The 23,811-nt window shown below is 40.9% G+C and overlaps 1 protein-coding gene across 2 annotated transcripts in view; it reads left to right on the forward strand.

Annotated features, from left to right (window-relative positions):
• Window positions 1–21,352, forward strand: part of atp2b1a (ATPase plasma membrane Ca2+ transporting 1a) — a 35,340-nt gene extending 13,988 nt beyond the window's left edge. The window contains exons 3-22 of one of the 2 annotated variants that reach the window (XM_034525740.1): window positions 4,141–4,338; window positions 4,539–4,796; window positions 4,934–5,059; window positions 6,487–6,648; window positions 7,210–7,248; window positions 9,276–9,431; window positions 9,663–9,877; window positions 10,205–10,447; window positions 10,539–10,780; window positions 11,359–11,596; window positions 12,388–12,567; window positions 12,653–12,740; window positions 12,864–12,970; window positions 13,091–13,282; window positions 13,715–13,928; window positions 14,039–14,250; window positions 14,420–14,527; window positions 15,428–15,616; window positions 16,206–16,295; window positions 18,853–21,352. In XM_034525740.1, the coding sequence (XP_034381631.1) occupies window positions 4,141–4,338; window positions 4,539–4,796; window positions 4,934–5,059; window positions 6,487–6,648; window positions 7,210–7,248; window positions 9,276–9,431; window positions 9,663–9,877; window positions 10,205–10,447; window positions 10,539–10,780; window positions 11,359–11,596; window positions 12,388–12,567; window positions 12,653–12,740; window positions 12,864–12,970; window positions 13,091–13,282; window positions 13,715–13,928; window positions 14,039–14,250; window positions 14,420–14,527; window positions 15,428–15,616; window positions 16,206–16,295; window positions 18,853–19,230 (3,635 nt within the window). In that variant the 3' untranslated portion in view covers window positions 19,231–21,352. The remainder of the gene's footprint in view (window positions 1–4,140; window positions 4,339–4,538; window positions 4,797–4,933; window positions 5,060–6,486; window positions 6,649–7,209; window positions 7,249–9,275; window positions 9,432–9,662; window positions 9,878–10,204; window positions 10,448–10,538; window positions 10,781–11,358; window positions 11,597–12,387; window positions 12,568–12,652; window positions 12,741–12,863; window positions 12,971–13,090; window positions 13,283–13,714; window positions 13,929–14,038; window positions 14,251–14,419; window positions 14,528–15,427; window positions 15,617–16,205; window positions 16,296–18,852) is intronic. The other variant, XM_034525741.1, reaches the window with a different exon arrangement.
• Window positions 21,353–23,811: the final 2,459 nt, after the last annotated feature.

Consider the following 23,811-nt stretch of genomic DNA (forward strand, 5'->3'; position numbering starts at 1 on the left):
CAGAAGTGGAGTCATTACAGAGGTGCAAAGCATCTGCAATTTTTCGTCTATAATTTTTGTAAAATGAATAAAATCACACCATAAAATCAATATTTTCAGCAAACCCTACTCGCACAACAGCATTTGTATTCAATTCCAAAGGGATCCTCTGTTTTATCAGCATAATGAGACTTGTCAAATGGGCAAGGTCATTTGGCATCAATATTATTGACAGTGTTCCCCTATTTCTCCCGTTTCATAGATATTCCCTGTTGATTGCGATTTCAATATGGTCAAATATTTGGGTTCCAGCCTATTGATCCAGTCGGCTGTGAGCTGAGAGGCTTGTACAATTGCAATTCTCAAAAGCAGACAAGCTCTCTGTATCTATCATTCCAGACACAGCACTCCTTCATTCAATGAGAAGCTGTTAAATGATAGTTCACACTTAGTAATTCAGGGGATCGGAGTAGCTTGTCTTCATGGCTAAATTCAAAATGATGTGCTTAGATGGGCTTTAGCCAGTAAGTAGATGAAGCATATGGCCCGACCCGACACCTGTTAGTGGAGCTGTTAAGTGGGAACTGGGGTGGTGCACTGATCAATTTATAATTTTAGTTATAAACTGTGATGTGTGGGGGGGTTGTGGAATTGTTGGTTAAATTGCACGATAATATCAATTTAACAGTATTTTTGGAGGTAAAATGATTATGCTCTAGTAATAATGGGGGCGAGGTCTTGCTACTGGCACTATTGTTCTATTTGTTGAGCACATAATCTGCTTATGTGCAACAAGACGCAAAGTTTCCTGATCACATGTAAATGGGAATGTGAAGTAAAGACAGTACAAGGATGATAGATAAGTTTTCCACACAAAACAACCTCAAAGATTATTTTTGTATATATAAAACCAAAGTGATTTTCTAAAATAACAGGGAAAGTGGAAGATGTACCTTCTTGAAGTGACCGGACACTTTTAGCATTTGAGTGGACTTTGCTACCCAGAAGTTCCTTTTGTGTAAAACCTAATAATCTGCTCTTTACATGATAAAAGTAATACTATAACTTGAGCAGCTGTTATGGGAATCCCATAATCCAATTATCCATGTTAGACTCTGATGAGCATAATATCATATTACCATACCCAGATTTGTGGTTAACCTTTTCAGCAGTGTGAACATTGTTTTGACAAAACACACATGAACAACCAATTTAGTGGAGGATCAAAAAGCACAATGTAAATGTTCTGTGTACACTTAACATGTCACTGCTGTCGTTCAGGCTGTATGTAGGAGAAGGGAAAGTAGTGCACACTTCTACACAATGTCATTTTTGCAATTATTCTTATCAAGAGTTCCCATCTAAGGTCTGGTTAAGTTCAGATTTTCTGTTGAAGTCTACCACAAGTGCAGGATTTGCCTCTTTGCTACATTTTGTTTACACAAAGCAGGGTGTTATGTGCATGAAACCTATTCTCTTGGAAGTGAGATTGCTTTGAAATGGTGTGTCCAGCAAGCAGTGTCTCACTGTACTGAACAGTGTTGGCACATCTCTGCCTGCACACAGTTATGTAACGGCAGTAAAAGAAAAAGTGTGACCCCGTTTCATTCAATTGTGACAGGCCCAGAGTGAAGGCTTACCGGTACCTCCTTGACCCCTCGCTGAAGTCTGAAATGACAGTACCTGGTGGGGTCAGCTGGGGACAAGCATCCAAATTAAATGGTTAATGATTAGCTGCTTGACTTGGGTGCTAAAATGATGTGAGGGGCCAAGACCAACCTATTTTTCTGTTTGTGTATCCAATGGAGGGTCGAGGTGTTGATCGTCCTCTGTCACTTGTATTTATTGCTCTAATGCAAAGGGAAAATGTGGTGTAAAATTGAATGGGGTATTAGCTGTCAGCATGTTTTCATTAGATGCGTAGAGAATCAAAGCAGACGGTGAAAGACAGCCAGGGAGCAGCAACAGGCAGCTATGCAGGATAAACCCCATAGCCTTTTTAATTTGCTGTGTGAGTCATCGTCCTTCTTCTCACCCCCCCCTTTTAGAAGAGTATGTGTTAGTGTTGGGTTGTAATGTCAATTAATTAAGGATTATTTTAAATTTTTTTTTTTAAGTGAGCAATAGGTAAAGCAAGATGAAACGGAGAGACCTTGTTTTCATTTAATTAGATCTAAATACATGATACAACACGGCATGCACCAGTCTGCTGAAATGATAGAAAATTAATTAACAGCAACTTTGATACTATTGTTTGAGCTGTAGGTTAGACAAAACAACCATTTGGGGACATTTTTGCATTTATTTATCACAATTTACATGCTGATTGATTCATATATAACTGTTGAAGTGATTAATTGGTAAAGAAAATCTGTTGTTTCTTCCCCATTAATACTGTATTTGTATCATATTATCTTGGTCATTACAATTATGCAAATTGTAAAGTGTAATTAAAAAAATTACTCTCAAACCAGATTTAAGCATCAGTGTCAGATTTGGTATGTAACCATCACTTTAACGTTGATTTTCTCAATCCACCAGACAATCTCAAAATGCACCTATAATAATAATAATAATAATAATAATAATAATAATAATAATAATAATAATAATAATAATAACAGTTGATGGGGCTGGAAATGTCACCTGGTTTCAGAAAGCTATCAAAATGTTAACAACAAGAAGATGGAATTGATGGTTGCTTGGGTTGGATATCAGAAAATACACATACATTATGTTAAAAAATAATACCCAGCCAATAGAAGTTATTCTAGTGCTCTTGTATTGCAAACTGTTAGAGTGAAAGGAAGGACAAATATGTTTAATTTAACTGAAATATCCAAAACCTAACTGCAGTCTAGAGCTGCAACTAACAATTAATTTCATTTTTGATTAATCTACAGATTGTGTTCTTGTTTAATTGTTTTACCAGCGGCCCAAGGAAATGTATTCATGTTGCTCGTTTTAAAATATATTTTTGTTAGAATCATATATGATAAGACAAGCAGCCAGCCTTCACATTTGAGAAGCTGAAACACACATATCCTCGAAAAATGACGAGAGATTCTGTTAATCGACTCTCTACTTCAGTGTCCTCCATCACTGGTCTAGTTTGACAGCACTTCCGAAAGAGAATTGTTTCATTTACAAACAAACAAACGTGCTTCACTCCCTGTTTTTACTGCACAGACTCATTATCCACATGTGGTGTTGTGATTTGTACTTATTGTGTGTTTGTCTGTCCCTCTCTCTCTCTGTCCATAAGTTGACCCTACTGATCCCCTTCCCCATTAAGACACTGCTATTCCGAGTGCAGCTTCCCTTCAGCCAACAGCAGCTTCACTCTTTATTAGTCTCAGTCCCTTGCACCCTCACCCCCCGAATCTCCACCCACCCCCATTTTCCGGTCCGTAGCAGTTTCACACAGTCACTCTTCCCGGACCCACCCCGACCCACCCAATTCTGCTCCACCATCTCTCTGCCACACAACACACACACACAGCTCCATCCAGTCTACACAGCCACCCACACACAGTCAGTCGGCATGAATAGAACTGAAAAAACTGTCATGCATCATCTAATGTGCGAAGGCCCTTTTGAATATATGACTGTGCCTCTGAATGTGGAGGCATTTGAATGGTCGGCTGCAGAATGCTCTCTGTGCACATGGATGAATGGGTCTCAGGCCAACCACACGTGTGATGTGTCAGAGAGATGACTCTATAACCGGACAGGACAGTGGTATACATAAGCACCTGTGAGTCTAAAGCTGATTCAAGCTCCCTCGTCAGTTGGTCATTGTATTTGTAAAAAAGGCAGTTTATGGGATTAGACATGACCTCTGGTCTCACTTTTTTTTTGTTGCACACCTGAAAGAGGTGAAAATATTTGACATGCCCAAAGAATGTGTGTCATTGTTGTTCAGCATTGTCGCCTCCATTGTGTCCTGTCAGAAATGCTGATTCTTTTTGGGGGTAAGGTTTTTAGAGACCAGGGATGAGAGTGCAGCTTACTGAGCTGTCCTCCTGAGAACCAGAATGTGAATTTTCGATGTGAATATTTAAGCTTTGTATGTTTGTCTAACATTCAAATCCAAAACAGGTTTAAAATGAAAATCTTACCAATCAAATGTTTTTGTCCTCTGTTTTTTTCCCTCCCTAGGTCTAAGTGGACAGCCTGGAGATATTGAGAAGCGGAAAACAGTGTTTGGGGAAAATGTAATACCGCCCAAAAAGGCCAAAACTTTCTTACAGTTAGTGTGGGAGGCGCTACAAGATGTCACACTGATTATCCTAGAAGTGGCAGCAATAGTTTCACTAGGCCTTTCTTTTTATAGACCTCCAGATGCCGAAAGAGAACGTAAGCATCACTTCATTACGATCCTATTTCATATTATTTTTATTGCTTAGCCCTGACTCATTCATCTAGTTAATTTTTTCATGGTAAAATCATATGAAATGTCCTCTTTTCTTAATGTTTTACACTGCATTTATTACTCTCAATGTGTGCATGTAATTGTTGGTGAACTTGTATTAAGATTGGCCCCTGTCCCTCTGCAGACTGTGGAAGGGCAGCTGGCGGTGCGGAGGATGAAAATGAGTCAGAAGCAGGATGGATCGAGGGCGCCGCCATTCTTCTGTCAGTTATCTGTGTTGTGCTGGTGACAGCATTCAACGACTGGAGTAAAGAGAAGCAGTTTAGGGGCCTACAGAGCCGCATTGAGCAGGAGCAGAAGTTTACTGTTGTCCGTGCAGGACAAGTTATCCAAATTCCTGTGGCTGAGATTGTGGTCGGCGACGTTGCACAAGTAAAATATGGTAAGAAGAGATAGTGATTTGTATTGTAGTCTTGTTTCTTTGATGGATATAATGCTGGTTAATAATATGTAATCCAAGGTTGATTAAAAAAGAACTGAATAATTCTCACTTTGATGTCTTTTGCGTGTGCGTTTCAGGTGACCTTTTGCCCACTGACGGAGTCCTGATCCAAGGAAACGATCTTAAGATAGATGAGAGCTCACTCACAGGGGAGTCGGACCTTGTCAAGAAAACGCAACAAAAAGATCCCATGCTGTTATCCGGTAACATGAAGCCTCAATTTTTATTCACATAAATTAAATCATTGAAATTCTCTCCTTGCTGTTTATTAACAGAAGACAATGAATGTTGCGATTTTTGAAAGGTTTGATTGAAAACATCACTTTGACTGTTTTCCAGGCATCTTAATGCTACTAATACATGATTAATAATGATCTGCAAAACTGAGCAGAATAATTTAAATAATTCGATACACATCTTTAGTGTAGCTGTATGGGACTCCAGTCTTAATTTAAATTAAATGACAGATAACCTTTGTGCAATATCATCATATCAAAATTAAATTGTTTTTAAAATACTTGATCTGCTTTCCTTAAATATTCCTATAATAGACGAGCATTCTGACAGAGGTCATTTGATATTATCATATTGAATTTGACACCTATGTTTCAAAGCAGTGTTTATTATTTAATGATCACCAATACACTCTATATGTATAACACTACAAATTGAAACATTTCTAGTTTGTATTCATTTTTAAAAGAATTAACAAGACATTATCATTTGCAGCTGCAAATTGAAAATGATTGAACCCCAATAATTCATCAGTATTCAGTGGAGTACAAACCTCCCGCTCTGATGTTAATTTGCATGGCTCTAGTGACAAACTGGATTATAATTCAAAGTTATATGGGGTCCCTATCCTGCTGCTCAGTGTTCAATTAGCAGCCATGCAAAACTCCCCATAAGTAAAGTCGTGATAGATTCAGTTTTGCTGTGAGGAGAGTCTGTGTGCACAGAGCCCGTTCAACAGTGTTTGTGCTGTCCCATAGCTTTGTTTTCACTCCACTCAGAACCCTAGAAGAAGTCTGTAGGAATTCTGCAGAACAGTGTGTGTGTGTGTGTGTGTGTGTGTGTGTGTTGCTCCAACACTGCTTTTTGATTTCCCTCACGACAGGCTATATCCCTTCCTTCTGCAGTCCCTTTTTCGTCCGACTTAAGCTTGTGTTCGCTTCTGTTGTTTGCCTTTTCTGTATAAATCGACAAGATGTTCCTGTGTTCTGAAAATGATACAGACGCAGAGATCTCTGGAGAATCCTGTTGTAGCCTCAGATTTCCATTAATTCACCCAGACTGACAATTGGCTTTTGATTAATTGTTTGGAGAACATTTGCATCAGTGACTGTTTCTTTCTCTATTTATTTTCAAGTGCACCATTCATTTTGTATTTATTGCCTCAATTTGAAAACCTATTTTCTTCTTGTGTGTAACTAAATAAGCCACTTGGAAGTGTGTCTAAACCACCTTCTCAGTTAGCAAGGGAGTCTTGCTCAACATTTAGTCTGAACCCAAATAAAAAAGTGAAGCAACAAATTAAATCTTGTGAGCAAAGTGTCAATCACATACTGTACATACTCTATCCCTCTTTCCCGCAGTGACTTACATTTTATTTTCCTCCTCTTTTCCAAAGGCACCCATGTGATGGAAGGCTCAGGGAAAATGTTGGTCACTGCTGTGGGTGTCAACTCTCAAACTGGAATTATATTTACTTTACTTGGGACCTCTGAGGATGATGATGAAGATGAAGAGGAAAAGAAAAAGGAAAAGGAGGAGAAGAAGAAACAGAGAAAAAGTTAGTATCCTTATTTCCCATCCTTGTTCTGTTTGCGTGGAGTTTTTTCCCACCATTTTTTGCATTTTGCATAAAAATCCATCATGTTCCATGGAGACCTTTTTATATTAAAAACAGAAATGGATAAATAATCCTGTGCAAAAAAGTGTAGTACTTGACAGAGTTGCATGTGCACTAATAACACGGGTGTGGCTACTTAAACAAGTTTGGGGCCCTCTTTTAAGAGCAGATTCAAGGTCCAGGGCTGAGCTGAAGGAGATCCTGCAGTTACTTTTCATTATTGATTAATATGACGGCTTTTCGGGTAAAGAGTTTTAAACGGGAGTAAAAATGCCCTTTTCTAATTTCCAACAGTCCAAGTTGATATAGGGTTGGATGTTCTGTCATACAATCATAGCAGTGATTTATTGCTTTGCAAGAATTATCAAGGATAACTGACAAGTATCCACAAAATATACATACATACTATTTGAAGTATTGACTAATAGTACATTTACTGTTTATTGCCCACCAATTGTTTTTTAAGTACTACAACTGACTAGACGGTGCATTTTTCCACAGTCAAGAAGCAGGAAGGATCTGTGGAAAATCGTAAGAAAGGTAAGTTGCTTGACCATAAACACACACACACAAAGTCTCTCTCTCTCTCTCTCTCTCTCTCTCTCTCTCTCTCTCTCTATATATATATATATATATATATATATATATATATATATATATATATATATATATATATATATATATATATCCTCACAAAGCTTAGCACTTACCTTCATGTGTTAGCCTTCATATGTATCAATGGCTCCCTCCCATATAACAGCACTGGATATAAGTCAAAGCCTCAATTTGTTTAGAATTGGCTATAGTGGCTTTATGCAATTAATGACGAGTTGCATGTTAGTTCATTGGTACTGGCTGTTCTTGCCCATACCCATTGTACTATCTGGCCCTCTCTTCTGTCTCTATCTCCTCTTTTCTCGTCCTTGCCTGGCACATTGCGCTTTAAACAGCAGGTGCTTCTGAATCCAGTTATAGCGATTAGTGATGAGGAGATTAAAGCCATGCAACAATTCTGGAGCCAGAACATCTGCTTTCCCACCCATCTCTCTCTCTCTGGCCCCCACAATTTTATTTCTATTGATGCCCCAATCTGAACTATTCAGAATCAAACTGTAGGACTTGCACAATTTCAGACTGACAACAATGATAATAAGGCTGTTTAGTGGTAACTCGGCCAGCTCGCCAGGCTTGTAGTCCTGCCGGGACTCTATGATCAGTTGTGCTTGGGTCTGTGACCACAACCCTGGCGCGAGTCCCTGGTGCACAGATTCCCTCTGCCTGCCAGGAATCAACAGTAATCCTTTAGACTGAGATTACACAGGCCATGTAAAAGCAGAACAAGCCGCAGTCCACAGCAGCTGCAGTAGCCCAGTGTTAATGCCCTACCTCTTCCTGCTACATGCATTCATGCACAATACCATGCAGCTGCCATGTTTAAATAGAGCTGTCAGCACTGACAAATTGGACATGTTCATAAAAAACACGTCCAGGAATGACACCCAAAAAGTAATAATGTCAGCAAAAATGATAGATCAAAAAGTGGCCGTTCTCCCACAGCACTAGAGCCCGGGAGAGCTAATGATTTTATCGTGGTGAGTGGCACGACAGAGACCGGCCCCTGGCGGCCTGTCAGCTGCCTCTCCCCCCTCCTTTGCCATTAGAGGCTTTGCGTTTCCAAGGTTACCTGGATAGATGTGGGTTTGGGATTCCTGTCAGTTTTGCACGCGAGGGATGGGGGTCCTGAGGGATGTTGAGAAAGAGATGAAATTTGGGAATTTAACTGGCAACAACTGCTGTGGTTGCTGTCGATTGAGGAGATAATTCCTCAGAATGATCCTGATGCTACTAGCTAGTTAACCTGTTCTTACATAAATCTCGAGGTGGGTGTATGGTAATTACACTTTCACGTCTTCCTGCTAATTACTGTGCAGTCAGATCACTGCAAAAATAATTACAGTGACATTTCCCAAGTCTCATAGGATAAAAGAGAAGCAAAAATAAAGATGCTAAAACTTTGAGTGCTGTGACATCTCTTTTACTTGTGGAAATCTTTCCTTGAAATATAGTGCTTTGTTGTGTAATACAGTATTTTTTTTAATACTAATCTGAAGCATCTTGCTAACTTTGGTGTCAGATCTAGTCCCAACCTGTTGTTGATGAACATGTTCTTCTGAACACAACCAAGACAAGAAGTATAGAAAATTAGAATACAAATAGTTTTTTCATTTAAATAAAGTAAAATACTATTCTGTTACAGTTAATTCATTCCCTGGTGTAACGGCAACGTTTTTATTTCAGGTTTTGCAAATAGGCAAATCTAACTAGGCTTCATGCTGTGGTTGATTGAAGGCTGCAGCTCTTGTGTGTTCTTTGGGTTATGCTGATTTGCTCCAACTACTGCTTTTTATTAATCCTAGAATATTTGAATATTTTTGAATATGAAAATAAAAATAAAATTGTATGCATTAAAATTGCGTGCGTCACTTGATGCCACTACAATGACATTGCATGTGGTGCAACTGTCAGGTCGTTTCATTTAACAACTTTTATCGTGTTCTTTGCTGCAGCTAAAGCACAGGACGGCGCTGCAATGGAAATGCAGCCACTGAACAGTGATGAGGGAGGCGACGCAGAGGAGAAGAAGAAAACCGGCCCGCCAAAGAAAGAGAAGTCTGTTCTCCAGGGCAAACTGACCAAACTAGCCGTACAGATTGGCAAAGCAGGTGAGTTGGACACAAATATGTGATTGTGGCACAGCTGAATGCTGTGTGCTTGTGCGCTAGGATCCTCTTATTTTATTGTCTATGTCTCAAACGTTCTATAATGTTTGATGTTCTCGGCCGATAGACATTTGTCCAATTGCCGAACTCTAGCAAATGAAGATGATATGATTGATTGATCCTCTTCTTTTTTCTCCTCCTTTCTTTTCTTTCTCGTTCTCTCATTCCCCTCAGGACTGGTTATGTCAGCCATCACTGTCCTTATCCTGGTGGTGCTATTTGTAGTAGACACCTTCTGGATCCAGAATCTGCCCTGGGTCAAGGACTGCACTCCCATTTACATTCAGTTCTTTGTGAAATTCTTCATCATTGGCGTCACTGTTCTGGTGGTGGCTGTTCCCGAAGGCCTACCACTTGCTGTAACAATCTCCCTGGCATACTCTGTTAAGGTAAAGTCTCCTAGCCAAGTGACTTGTGGCCAATGCTGACCAGCTTACACTTCAGCTTATTAAAACTAGCCGGCCAGGCTGTTAAGACAAGGAGACTTGGCTAACTGATACCCTAAAGCCAAGCTATGATCCCTTGTGCTGAAGTTGTTAGCCACCAGAGGGCTTCATCCAATCAAGGAGCTACTCATTTCAATCTTGTAGCCTTTACACACATTTATCTTTCCCCAGATGTAAAAGTTGTGTCCAGTGCAACAAATATACTGTTAAATGTCTGCTTAGTCGTACTGAATTTAGGTGTGTTTAATTTATCATGTTATATTCCCACAGAAAATGATGAAAGACAACAACCTGGTACGTCACTTGGATGCCTGTGAGACTATGGGCAATGCTACCGCCATCTGCTCTGACAAGACGGGTACGCTCACCATGAACCGCATGACTGTGGTGCAGGCCTTCATTGCTGAAAAGCACTACAAGAAGGTCCCTGAACCAGAAAACATCCCCGCCTCCATTTTAGACATCCTGATTCTGGGTATCGCAGTCAATTGCGCCTATACTACTAAGATCATGGTAGGCCTGAGGAAAGCAATGTGTAATTTTTGTTTCATCATGAAATTTGGCTTTAGGAGCATACTTACTGTCTTCCCACCTTTTCCTTCAGTCTCCAGAGAAAGAAGGGGGCCTGCCACGGCAAGTGGGTAACAAGACCGAATGTGCCTTGCTTGGCTTTTCAACTGACCTGAAGCGCGACTACCAGGCTATACGCAACGAGATCCCTGAAGAGAAACTGCACAAAGTCTACACCTTCAACTCAGTCCGCAAGTCTATGAGTACTGTGTTGAAGTTGGCTGATGGCAGCTACCGTATGTTCAGCAAAGGGGCCTCAGAAATTCTCCTAAAAAAGTAAGTATGTATTGCGTTGTATGGTTTATGGTTATATCCGTGTTTCTCCTGGATTTTGAAACGGAAGATACCGATGTGAAATTTGAATTGATGAAATATCAACTGATGTGTAAGTTAGATCAGTTCTGCCTACATACATTATTTTTCCCAATTAAAGGTTATTCCAGTGATTTTATTTGTTCCACCCAGGTCAAACGTTGCAATAAATGATATATGTGATGGCTTAAGCAGCTAAGAAGTTCAAGTGCATCCCACCCAAGCCCCTTACTTTGCGACTTAAAAACAGGCGCTGAGCAAATGAGCCGGTAACAACTCTGTAAGCCTCTTAACCAAGCTGGCTTCTTTTTAACCCACAGAGGGCTTAGTGTGAACTCTTATTACTGCAGCTCACCAACGCTTTGTCTTCTCTACTGTCATCTAAATTATTTTATTAATTTAGGATTCCGCACCCATCTCCTCCTCTATCCATATTACTCGACTCTCTCCTAATGCCTTTCTTCATCTGGATATTCTTTTTACCTGCTTCTCAGCACTTTTACATTAATATAAGATATTAATATCCCTGTTTCACCTATCAGGTGCTATAAAATCCTGACAGCAAATGGTGAGGCCAAGGTGTTCCGCCCTCGAGACAGAGATGACATGGTTAAGAAAGTGATCGAGCCCATGGCCTCAGAGGGTCTGAGGACCATCTGCCTTGCATACAGAGATTTCCCTGTCTCTGAGGGGGAGCCTGACTGGGACAATGAAAATGATATCCTTTCTGGACTGACCTGCCTCAGCGTGGTGGGCATTGAAGACCCCGTAAGACCCGAGGTTAGTGGCTACACGTGTAAGGTTGCTTACATCACAATTGTTTTACTTTAACTGTGTACAGAGAACATCTTATTTACAACCTGATTGTGGGTACACTGAAAGTGCGTGAATATCATTAATACACTTCACAGAGTGACGTTAACAGATCGGTGTGAATTACTCTTTTGGAAAGTTGAAGGAACATTGGTACACTGCTCCCCATATTCTAACACCAGAGAGTTGTGGGGGGAGAGGGTTTCCGAAGCTATTTGACTATCAGACAAGGACTGTTGCAGAAGCATACTGGCAGCTCATTGGGTTAGCTTGCTCCTTTGGACTGTTTGGAACCAAAGCTTTCTGAGTAAAGCAAGAGAATTGAAAGACAGGAGATGCTGCATCAGCCGTTTCTAAACACGAGGAGTGGCTCCACTTTGGCACACGCATCAAATTGACTATCAGGTGGATGTTTGAATTAAAACTGGGTCATTATCTTGCTAGATGCTTAACTTTCTCCACTCATTTACTTTGGCTTTCTGCCATTTGGTGACGGGCAGGCAGCATACACCCGACTTGTTTGCTGGAATCAATTTCCTGTGGTTTTTAAGGGGCTGATAAGAGCCGTGAAATTCCAGAATACAGTCCTTACATAAATCTAAACCTGTACACAAGATATGTATAGAGATAACTGCTGCTTAAAGCTGCATATTTTGATGTTACTAATGACCACATCACAAAACCTGAACTTTAATTCTAAAACCCCCACTGATATGTAAAACACTTCTTTATTCATCGTGTTTTTCGCTTTCCTTCAGGTCCCAGACGCCATCAAGCAATGCCAGCGTGCTGGTATCACAGTGCGGATGGTAACTGGGGACAACATCAACACAGCACGAGCCATCGCCAGCAAGTGTGGCATCCTACTGCCTGGAGATGACTTCATCTGCCTGGAGGGCAAAGAGTTCAACCGAAGGATACGCAATGAAAAAGGAGAGGTGGGCCTCAGCAAAATACTGTCCATCAGAGACTGTTGAAAATGTTCTGTTGGGATTCTATTCAGGTTGTGTCTCATGTTTCTAGATTGAACAAGAGCGCATTGACAAGATTTGGCCCAAACTACGAGTACTGGCTCGCTCTTCCCCCACAGACAAACACACCTTAGTGAAAGGTAATAATAATCATAATAATAAAGGTCTATTATTCTGGTTTGAGAGAAAATGTTTTATTATCACTAGTTTATCATTTTGGGCTTCAAGGTTTCATTTTGAATATTCATGTCGTACCTTTCCAGGTATTATTGACAGCACAGTGATAGAACAAAGACAAGTAGTTGCAGTGACAGGAGATGGGACTAATGATGGCCCTGCATTGAAGAAAGCTGATGTTGGCTTTGCGATGGTGAGTTTTCTCTGTTTTTACTAACTTTAAATTAGACTACAGGTCTAGTGAAAAGGATGACTGATTGAATATGTTGTGATGAGATGCAGGCTTAATCTTGATAATCTTTTTTGCCTCCAGGGTATTGCCGGCACTGATGTAGCCAAGGAGGCATCCGACATTATCCTGACTGACGACAATTTCTCCAGCATCGTCAAGGCCGTCATGTGGGGACGCAACGTCTACGACAGCATCTCCAAGTTCCTTCAGTTTCAGCTAACTGTCAATGTTGTGGCTGTCATCGTAGCATTTACAGGAGCCTGCATCACACAGGTTTGCACCAACAGAGTTCTTTCGTGTTGATTTAAAAAATATTTTTTTCACTTCCACTCAACAGACTAATGTAGCTATTTAATAGCAATATGCAGATATGTCTTAACTTTTCAATTTATTTTTCAGACCTAACTGTCTTGATTTACATAAGAATCCTGTCTTGTAACCAGAAGTCATTTTCTGATCATTTGCATGTGTGTACAGAAACCAAATGGCTGACAGTTGTACTGCAGACAAGCACATCCCACATTCCCACATGCAATTCGGTTCACGTCAGTTGACAAATCTTGAATAAATATTCTGAATTTCCATTGTGTTTTGAGATTTGTGGGACAGTGAAATGTTTGTTTTTTATTTTAATTCCTCAGTCTTTCCCCCACGCTTCTCAACCTAATTTGGTGCTTATCTCTCTCTTTCTCTCTCTGCCTCCAGGACTCTCCGCTGAAAGCAGTGCAGATGTTATGGGTCAACCTCATCATGGACACCTTTGCTTCACTAGCTCTTGCCACAGAGCCCCCTACAGAAGCCCTGCTGCTAAGGAAGCCATATGGCCGCAACAAGCCTCTCATCTCTCGCACCATGATGAAGAACATTTTGGGTCAGGGAGTGTTCCAGCTAATCATCATCTTTACTCTGCTCTTTGCGGGTAAGAAGCTACAGTTCTTCATGTACACAGAGCCAGTGGACTTAATGTGCACTTCCTGTATACATTTATCTGTTTATTTTAACACATTCTCTCTCTGATTGTTCCTGTAGGAGAGAAGATTTTTGATATAGACAGCGGCCGAAATACACCCCTCCATGCCCCGCCTTCTGAACACTACACCATTGTCTTCAATACCTTTGTACTGATGCAGCTTTTCAACGAGATCAACGCACGCAAGATCCATGGTGAAAGGAATGTCTTTGAAGGCATCTTCAACAACCTTATCTTCTGTAGTATTGTCTTTGGTACCTTCATTATCCAGGTAAAGTAGAATGCAGAGCTCTGTGGCTAACTTGTAGGGTTTGTGTGAATGTGCTGAATGACTCATATGGGAAAAACACATCATCCGTCCCACGAGGCGTGCGGCTTGCAAATGTTAAATCTAAATGTTTGTTGTCTAATTAATTCCGCCTCTCTTCCTGCTCCTCTAGATCGTCATAGTGCAGTTTGGTGGGAAGCCGTTCAGCTGCGTGGCTCTGTCCATAGACCAGTGGCTATGGTGCACTTTCTTAGGCTTTGGCTCTCTACTATGGGGACAGGTATGATGTGACTATACAGCTGAGCTTCACCTTCAGTTGGCCGGAGACAAGAAATATGGTATGACACTGCCCCCCTGTGTTGGAGTTGGCGTAGTGGGTGACAAATGGTGGCAGGTGTAACAAGACAGTCTGTTCCGTTGCTGTGGGGAGACAGTTAACTCCTACATTTGAATTTCAAACGGCTCATATGGTAGTTCTTAGCTTCAGTCAAGCTTACATTTGGATTTAGTTTTTGTTTATTTTTTCACAATGTATCTTTTACATTCATGGGATCTTTTTTTTCTCCTTGTGAACAAATGTAATATACATATTTTATTGAAAGTTTGTTTCTTTTAGAATTTACTAATGTGGAATTTGATTATTCCACTTTATTTGCCCTATAAACATAATTTTCTGTTTGTAATTCTTGACAATGAGAGATTGAGGGTTGAGATTATTCACTGCTGTTGCTGACAAGGACAGAGTCATAATAAATGTTTGATGTACAGTATTTATAGTTGGCTCACACTCCTACTCCTCTTGTCGATTCATCAAGAATTGTGTCTGCTGCATATTTTGACAACGCACAAATAAACAGGGCTGTGCTGAGTTCACGTGTGTATAACTTGTTGGAGGATTGCCACTGTGGCTGTAGCGCCTCAGCTTTTAGTAACTCAGTTCTAACACTTTGCTAATCTAGTAAGTCTGTAACTTCACTGTGGGAGGGTCTTGGAGACTTCGAGCAAACCAAATGACATCAAACTGGCTGACTCCCATCTAGCTTTGGCAGCTTATTTCAGGCTCACTGGCTGCCCAAACACTTGGCTCGTTCTGCCGCTATGAAATGCCACTTTGCCATTCTGAGGAGTGTGACGTAAGTCATTAGTCAGTGCTGCTCACGTAAATCCTGATGTCTTCCAGGTAATCTCTACGATACCCACCAGCCGCTTAAAATTCTTGAAATCGGCAGGCCACGGCACCCAGAAAGAGGAGATCCCAGACGAGGAGCTGGATGAGCTAGAAGACAATGAGGAGATTGACCATGCTGAACGGGAGCTTCGCCGAGGCCAGATCCTCTGGTTCCGAGGCCTGAATCGCATCCAGACTCAGGTAACAATCTACAGGCGATCTTGCGTACTACCGAGCACGACACCCAAACACCAAGGGAATCAAAAGCCATAAACCCTCTTACTCTATTGCTCTTCCAGCTTAAAATCTATGTGTTGTTCTTTCTCTCTTCATTCTTGAAGAATGGCTTGTGCCCTAAAACCAAAAGCCTTTTCTTTAATTTTTCTGAACTAAAGCAGGTTCCTCTGCCGACAGTATTTCTGACTCGGTCTGAATCCATCTACTAAAACGCGACGAGTTTGAAGGTACTGATGAAAAGCAATTGGATTGGATGGGAAGGACAATAGAGCAGCTGAATCGCATGGCTATAGCTGGAAGTATGGAAGGATTCTGGAGAGAAAAGAGTGAAAGTGAAAGAGCTCCCTCCGATCGGTGCCTTTAAACCCAACATCACTTTTTCCTCTTTCTCTTTTAACTGTAATGCCTAAATCCAATTTCCGAATGACATTTTTTCGTACTGGTGCCTTTTCTTTAATATTATTATTACTTTCTCTCTTTTCTCTCTCCTCTGGCTGTGTTGTGTTTTATTTCCTCTGGGCTTTCTCCTTTCATGCTGTCTGATTCTTTGCAGATGGATGTAGTGAGTGCGTTCCAGAGTGGAACTTCCTTTCAGGGGGCTCTAAGGCGGCAGGCCTCCAACTCCAGCCAACAACAGCACGATGTAACCAATGTTTCTAGCCCTACACATGTAGCCTTTTCTACTACTACCACTACTGCCACTGCCGCCAGCACCGCTTCTGCCACTGTGGGGTGTGAGTGCGTGTTCTCCTCTAGTGCATGAGACTTTTATCTCTTCTGTTCTTCTAACATCTTCCTCCTCCACTCTTCTTCTCACTTAACGTTGACACTTTTACTCTCTCATGCCACTTCTAATGTCCCCCCTCCTGTTTACTGTTTAAAAAAAACACAAAAAATACATCTTCCATATTTCTTTTGATAATACTGCTGTATATATGTGTACCCTGTAACCAGGATGCTTCTAGTGTCGAGGTGTTTTCTCTGTGTCATCATGTTTTCTGTTGTGCTTCTGCTTCGGTCTCAGAAATGAAAACGGTTTTACTCTCATAGGGAGTGGGATGATGTGCATCTATTTGACAAAAATGATTTTCTGGCTTGACCGTAACCAGGTTTGTCTGCAGCTGCCTCAGTCTGCTCTGTAGCCCTGTAGCACCCATGGGTCTGTGTCGCAGCTCTCTAGTCGGGTAAATGTTTTGAGTATATGCCCATGATCACGGCCCAAAACGATAAAGACAAACTATGACATGGACCTCTGTGAGAAAATGCATCAGAGTGTCAGTGGATGTCTTGTCAGTCAGTGGAATAATGGCCTTTTCTTCTCCAGCTGTGGCTGTTTCTGGGAGTTTGTTGTGAAAGAGAGGGTAGGGTGTGTGTGAGGATAAGGGGCGCCACGTGATGGGCTCCAGAAGCACCCTATAAATGAGCAGCTGTCGGTTGGTGTGTTTGGCTGCACATAGTTCTTTAAAGGTCCGACAGCCTTCATGCCAGTTGTCCATTCAGCGTAGAAGATCACTACGTCGAGGGCGGACACGGATCATTTGATGATGGTATTTCCAAAGGCCTTCCTCCTGTGCCCTTACGAGAACCGTGTGGCTGTTGACTCTTTTTCTCTTTCAGATCTTCCCAGGCAGACCATCTGACCAGCAGGGGATTTTAATGTCTAACAGATGTCATGAAAGGAGCTTAATGGAATAAATGACTGTGCTCTTGATTGTAAACATGTGGGACTTTCCCAGACACATTTACAGCAGATCCAATGTTGTTTTCCCCTGGCATATTGAAACATTATGCAATGCTCCAGTAATGTTTAAGTCTCTTTCTCAGGTGGGACGCCTTGAAATCTCTTTGACCTGACGGGTGCTTCGCTTCTAAACTCTCAACTTTTCCTTTCAGGTTGCCCTTAATAAGAGTCTGAACTTTGTCTTTTTCTCTGTGAATATTGTTTGTTGGCAGAATGTGTCCACCTGGCAATGTTTTGACAGAAAAAAATGAATACCACTGACTCCCCACATATTCTTCTTTAGATTCTGTGAAATGTGTCATGGGCTATACTCAAAGGTTTACTACCATTGAACACAAGGTAGCGCCACGCTCTGCATGGGTTCAAAGTCTCTGGTCTCGTTTGTGAGTTTTTTATCTTTGTGCTGTTTTTGACATGTGTACCAGCTTGTAGAAATGCTTGGCTGCCACAGCTTTTTTGTTTTTACTCCACAAACATAAGCTGTAACTGACCATCCCTTTCTTTCTTTCTTTCTGTCTTTCTTTCTTGTTTCAGTCTCTCTCTCTCTGTCTCTCTCTCTTTCTGTCTCTCTTTCTTTCTGTCTCTTCCTGTCATGTCTTTCTCGCCTCACTTTTTCCTGAGCATGTCCAACAAAAGTAAACTTGTGTCCAGCCTCTGTCCTTTTTTCTTTTCTCTTTGGATGTGTTCTTGTCTAAAGAGCAGCATTCCTCTTGTCTCGGTTTTGCATTTTGATTAATCGGACACAGGCCTCTACCACGTGTTTTGTGACATACTACTACTGTACTCACAAAAGAAAAAAGAAACATACATTGCATTGGGTTTGACACTGGTTTGTACCCTTCCCAAGACATTGGCTGATTTACTACATGAACCTTGAGAATAGTTTTTCGAAGAGCACAAAGTCAAGTATAAGGTTTGTCTCCACCGGTAAAGTTTTCCATTTCCTGCGATAAGAACTTTCAGTCTGTCACACACTGCGGCTACCTGTAGTCTTTTTATGGCGCAACTAGGTTTAAATACGGTGGCATCATACGGTGACGGTCAAGATTTAGATGTTCTCTATATTTGGTAGAGTAGAACAAAGTGAATTGGAGAAACATGAAGTAACACACAGACAGAAATTACACTTGAATCAATTTAACTGAAGAATATCAGCTGCTCCTGTTCACGCTATACTTCGATAAACTTCCAGATAGTTTTGAGGTTAACATAGTCCAGACATTGTGTTAGACATCATAGTTATTTGGTATTACACGTTGTGAACTGCACACCTGCACGAGAGTTTTCCCTGTCACCGATTTTTGCCCCTAAAACTCACCTTTTATTGACCCAATAAAAACCTGCGACCTCTTTTGTTATCGCTGTTGTTATGCAGGTGTTCACATTCAAAGCGCACATGTGTCATTGCTGAATGTGACTAAAACTCTGCTCCGTGTCCCTTCTCGCTCCCTCCCTCCAGATCCGGGTGGTGAATGCATTCCGCAGCTCCGTCTCCCTCTATGAGGGGATGGAAAAGCCCGAGTCGCGATCATCGATCCACAACTTCATGAACCACCCTGAATTTCGGATAGAGGACTCCGAGCCCCATATCCCCCTCATAGATGACACCGACGCAGAGGACGACGCTCCCACCAAGCGCAACTCCGCCAGCCCCCGCAACGCCACGCCCACGCCACCCTCGCCCACCACCTTCGCCCCCACCACGCCCGTCTCTCCCTCCCTAAACCAGAACAATAATGCTGTGGAGAGCATTAACCACCTCCTCCCAGAGGGGCCCAAATCAGGAACCCCCTCGGCCCCGGGGAGCCCCCTACACAGCCTGGAGACCTCCCTTTGATCTGACCCCAGACCACCACCACTTTTCTACCCGCCACCAAGGAGCTCAACTCAAACCAAACGAAGGAACACTTGGAGAAGAGAGACGGAGGGCGAGACGGAGAGCGGAGTCTAGTGAGCTTGTCTTGGGCCGGACTGAAAGAACAGCAAACATTCAGAGGAATGTACGGCTGGGTGTGGATGCTTTGGTCTTCTCTTCTTTTTGGTTCTTATTCATACCCCACTGCAACACAAGGACTCGGTCTCCACCCCTCCCTCCTTGGTAACTTTTGTTTTTCTCAGTAAACAAGGGGTGATTTTAAACTCGGATTGAAAGTGACCTGTTTTTATTATTCTATTAATATTATTATTATTATTTTAATTGAGAAGGGGAGGTCCTCCTCCTGGCTTGAAGATCGTCTGTAAGAATTATGAAAGAACCTTTTAGCTTCTCTTTTATCTGAATGGTGTTGTATATTTATCTCTTTGGCCCTTGCTCATTCAAAACTTATTTCTGCTCCATTGGCTGTTAATATTTTGAGTTATTTATGTTTTTGGAAAAAGCAGGTCTGTTTACAAAGTTTGTAGATACTTTTTTTCAGTTTGTAGGCAAAAGAGCTTCCTGATGTATGATGCAGAAAACTGGGACAAAATTTAAAAAAATGAATGAGAGGATTATTTCAGATACTGCTGTATTTTCAGGAGAAAAGGGTGTTTCTATTGAAACTTAACTATTTTTGCCTGCAAGTTTTAATTGTTATATATTTGTAGATAAATGTAGAACCTTCTAGCCAAACCGATAAACACTAAGGCTTGTATAGAAAAGAGGTCCACCAGGGGAGGTGTTTTCACAGGAGATGGGACGGGAAAGACAACTAGGGCCTCTGTCCACTAACATTGCTATAAATATTTACTTCTTCCATTTCTTCGATAGTTTTCATGTGCACAAAAACCTTCTGGAGTTCTGGATTCTCTTTTCATTCATTATGTTGTGTTCAAGGATTTCCACATGTTGAAAGGTTCACTAATTAAAGGGAGTTAATAATATATCTGGGCCCGTATTTAGCAAGCATCACAGACTGACACCTAGAATCAAGCTTAACAAAGTCTTACCTCGGAGTTGGACACGGTCCTGATGAAGCCTCTTACAGTCGCTTTCAGCAGGAAGTAGAAGTAGAGTTTTGTGGTTTTACAACACTTTGTATCGTGAAATGAAAATGTCGTCTTGTAGTAGTTATTAGTCAAATTCAAAAGAGGCTGATGGAGATTATTTGATGCAGGGAACACTCATGAGTGTATTAGTAATTTATGCATGTTAACGCTTCAAATTAGTTTTTGCCAAAGCTCATGAAAACACTAAAATGACTTAAAGTTTGTCACCTTTTTTCTATTACAACCATTTGAGTTCAAAGTAACGCTATAGTTAGCCAGTGCGCCTATTTATTTTTCAATAAGAAGTTGAAATAGACTGAACGTGAATGTGCCTTGGCTCCAATAACATTTAGGCGATGCTTTTTCCCTTAATTTAACTCCTCACAGATATTACACTGTTACTCCTACAGCTGAACGTAGGACCAAATAAGCCTCATTCTGATCCTACTTGGCCAGTTGTGAAAGAGTTTCTCTCTCTGGATGCTTGATAAATATGGACCCTGGTCATCGTTGTTTTTGTTTTTTTAAATTGGTCCATTTCATTTCTGTTTTTGTTTCTCAGCAAAACATTAGACCCCTGCCAATGTACAATATTGACATTTGTTTACTCAGGCATAGAAAAAGTATTTAATTTAAAAAGAAAGAACGGTAACTTCAGACCTTGTGTATTTAGATAGTGAATTATTGTCTTGGTCAAAAAAAGCAAGTGAATTATTTTCAGATTTAATTTAATCTTTTAAGTTCATGCCTTAGGGAATACTTAATTTTACTCCTCCGAGTTCTAGTTTGTTGACATTTAAGAAAATAAAAAAATAAAAAACCTGGAGGAAACTAGTTTTTTCCCAACCCTGTCAATAAGACTCCTTTCACCATGGATAAATGTTGATGCATTTGATTTGTTTGTAAAATATTTTTGACACCTGATGTACTGGAAACGCTAAAGAATTGGACATGTGCATTTTTCAAGAATAAAGACTAGGCATACACTGGTATCTATCTGCACAGGGTACTTTATTTCATAGCGTTCCTTGGGGAAAAATAATTTTGATACAAATCATAATAAAAAAGTGTACCTTTGTATTTTTATGACAATACTGATGATACCTTTCGTCGTACTAAACCAATTTTGGATGATTTGACACCAATCACGTTATACAGGGAGGGTTCTGGCCACTAAAATGTGTGTTGTTCTAGAATATTCATCTCAGGGTGCAAATGGTGTGAAAGAACAAGCCTCCTTTAGTTTGTATATGATTACCACACTTATTAAATGTTTGGGCCGGTGCTTGTCGGCCACACAGGAGGACGCGGGCAGCGGGCTGCACGTTCTTCCTGCAGCCCGCTGCCCGTCTTCACCTGAAGTGGACAAGGGAAGGAGCTTGAGATGTTAAATCACAACGTCCCCTGGGGAAATACTTAGTTTTACAGATGACAAAATAGCAGCTATTGCATACAAAGAGAAATTGAAACGGCGAGCAGAATCCATATGAGAAGTTTGTTCTGTAGCTTCTTCCTGTAATGGGAATGAATGTTTTTTTTCCATCTGTTTTATGGATTTTTTTTTTTTTTTTTTTTAATCTTTTAACATTTGGAAATAAAAGTACTTCATGTCTGTTTATCTTGAGCATTTTAAATGGATATCGTGATTGGATTTACATTTGAAACTTGTCGAGTAATGTGTATGGTTTTTAAAAATAAAAAATGTATTTAGCCTAACTGCAGGGCTATGTTTTTCATTTACCATGCAGTGTTTATTGGAATGGAGTTATACGTTTACATATGGACTCTTACTTTCTGCAGTGAAGGCAAGCAAACATCTTGCAGAAAATCTGGGTCTTGCGTGAAGGAGGATTTTCACGCAAGAAAGCTGCTTTTTTGCTTAACTGCACAATTTTCAAACGTAATATAAGCATTAGATTATAGCCATGTAACAGAGTAGCCAACCCATTGTTAAATATAGTAACACGTTATCTGAATAACCCACTGAAGCAGTGTCTACTGGTGCTGGTGGCAGAGTATAGCACAATGCAGCTTTTGTAGGGTGGGTTTGGCCCAGTTTCTCTCTGTCTGAGGTGAAGCAGGTAGATCATTGGAAATGCATGCTTCTATTAAATATATCCTCTGTTAGCCCCTGCAACATAGAGGGGGAAATGTGTATTTCAGTTTCTGAAAGGCATTTACATATATTTTTGTTTTGTACAATTATGGACCGTGATAACATGCATATATTTTTTAACATCCCCGGCACATCTCTTAAAATGTTTTTTCAAGAGTGAATAAGGTCTCTGGCGCGGGTCCCCGCTCCACTATGACATACCCAAAATGAATAGAGGGCATCTCGGCAGCTCAGACGTGTGATGGTGCCGAGGGAGAAGAGCAGAGGGGATAGAACACACAACCTGTGGGTCTCTCCCCAGCCTCACCCGCTGCCTCCGTCAGGAGGTTTGTGATCCACAGACAGGTGGAGGCTGGGACAGAGAGCTGAGTGGGTTTAGAGCAGAGTGTCTGTCATGATGGTGTCTGAGCGCCGGGCTGAAGAACACAAACAAGTCAATGTGTACGTCCCTGCAGGGTCGAGGTGCTGCAGGATGGAGTGCAGTCCCACTTTGACCCCCACTGACCTGTTCGCCCGTTTCCAAACCACAGAAGGGCCAGCAGTCTGTCCCAAATGAACTTTTCTCCGGTAACTGTAAAACAAATTGTATGTGCATGCCACCATATGTAGAGGACTGATTCCATTAATATAGAACTGGTTTTGTTTTGTTTAGAAAAATATAACAGTCTATACTATGTGAGACCTCTATCCCAATCAAAGAAATCCATAACCCATTGGATGAGTGCAGTACCACGATCCATCCACTAGATGGAGGCATAGTGTTTTCACATGGGAGTGAGAGGACACTGGACGCTGGAGGAAGGCACACTGCAAATGCACACTGCAAACTTCACTTATGGGTATAAGTGAAGTTTATTCTTTCTCTTTTTAATGCTGCAGTTGGAATCTGTGTAGTCTCAGCTTTCACAAGGACAATCATGTATGCAGGTGGCATTAAATGGTAAAGTATTGGATGTTGTAAAAAGTCAAAAAATCATGAAAGATTCATAGTTACAGCATGTTTAAAAAAGTTTTTTTAAAAAGTCATAGTGTATTATGTCGAAAAGAAGTCGTGCACATATAGTGTATACTATAGCCTGTTAAATAAAGTCATTACAAGCTCATCGTATAGTATGTCGAAAAAAGTCAGAATTAATTCATGCCAAGGGATTTGCATTGACAATAAAAGCAGCTATATAATTAATTGAACAATTAACAGACTATGAAATTGTTTCTGACGATCAATTAATTAAGTAGTCTATTCATAATATCAGTTCTAGATAAAATGTACAGGAGAAAGTCAACACTACATGTCGTTTCACACCCACACCAGCAGAGGGCAGTGGACTCATATTT

The sequence above is a fragment of the Cyclopterus lumpus genome, chromosome 23, assembly GCF_009769545.1.
Source record: "Cyclopterus lumpus isolate fCycLum1 chromosome 23, fCycLum1.pri, whole genome shotgun sequence".
Lineage (NCBI taxonomy): Eukaryota > Metazoa > Chordata > Actinopteri > Perciformes > Cyclopteridae > Cyclopterus > Cyclopterus lumpus.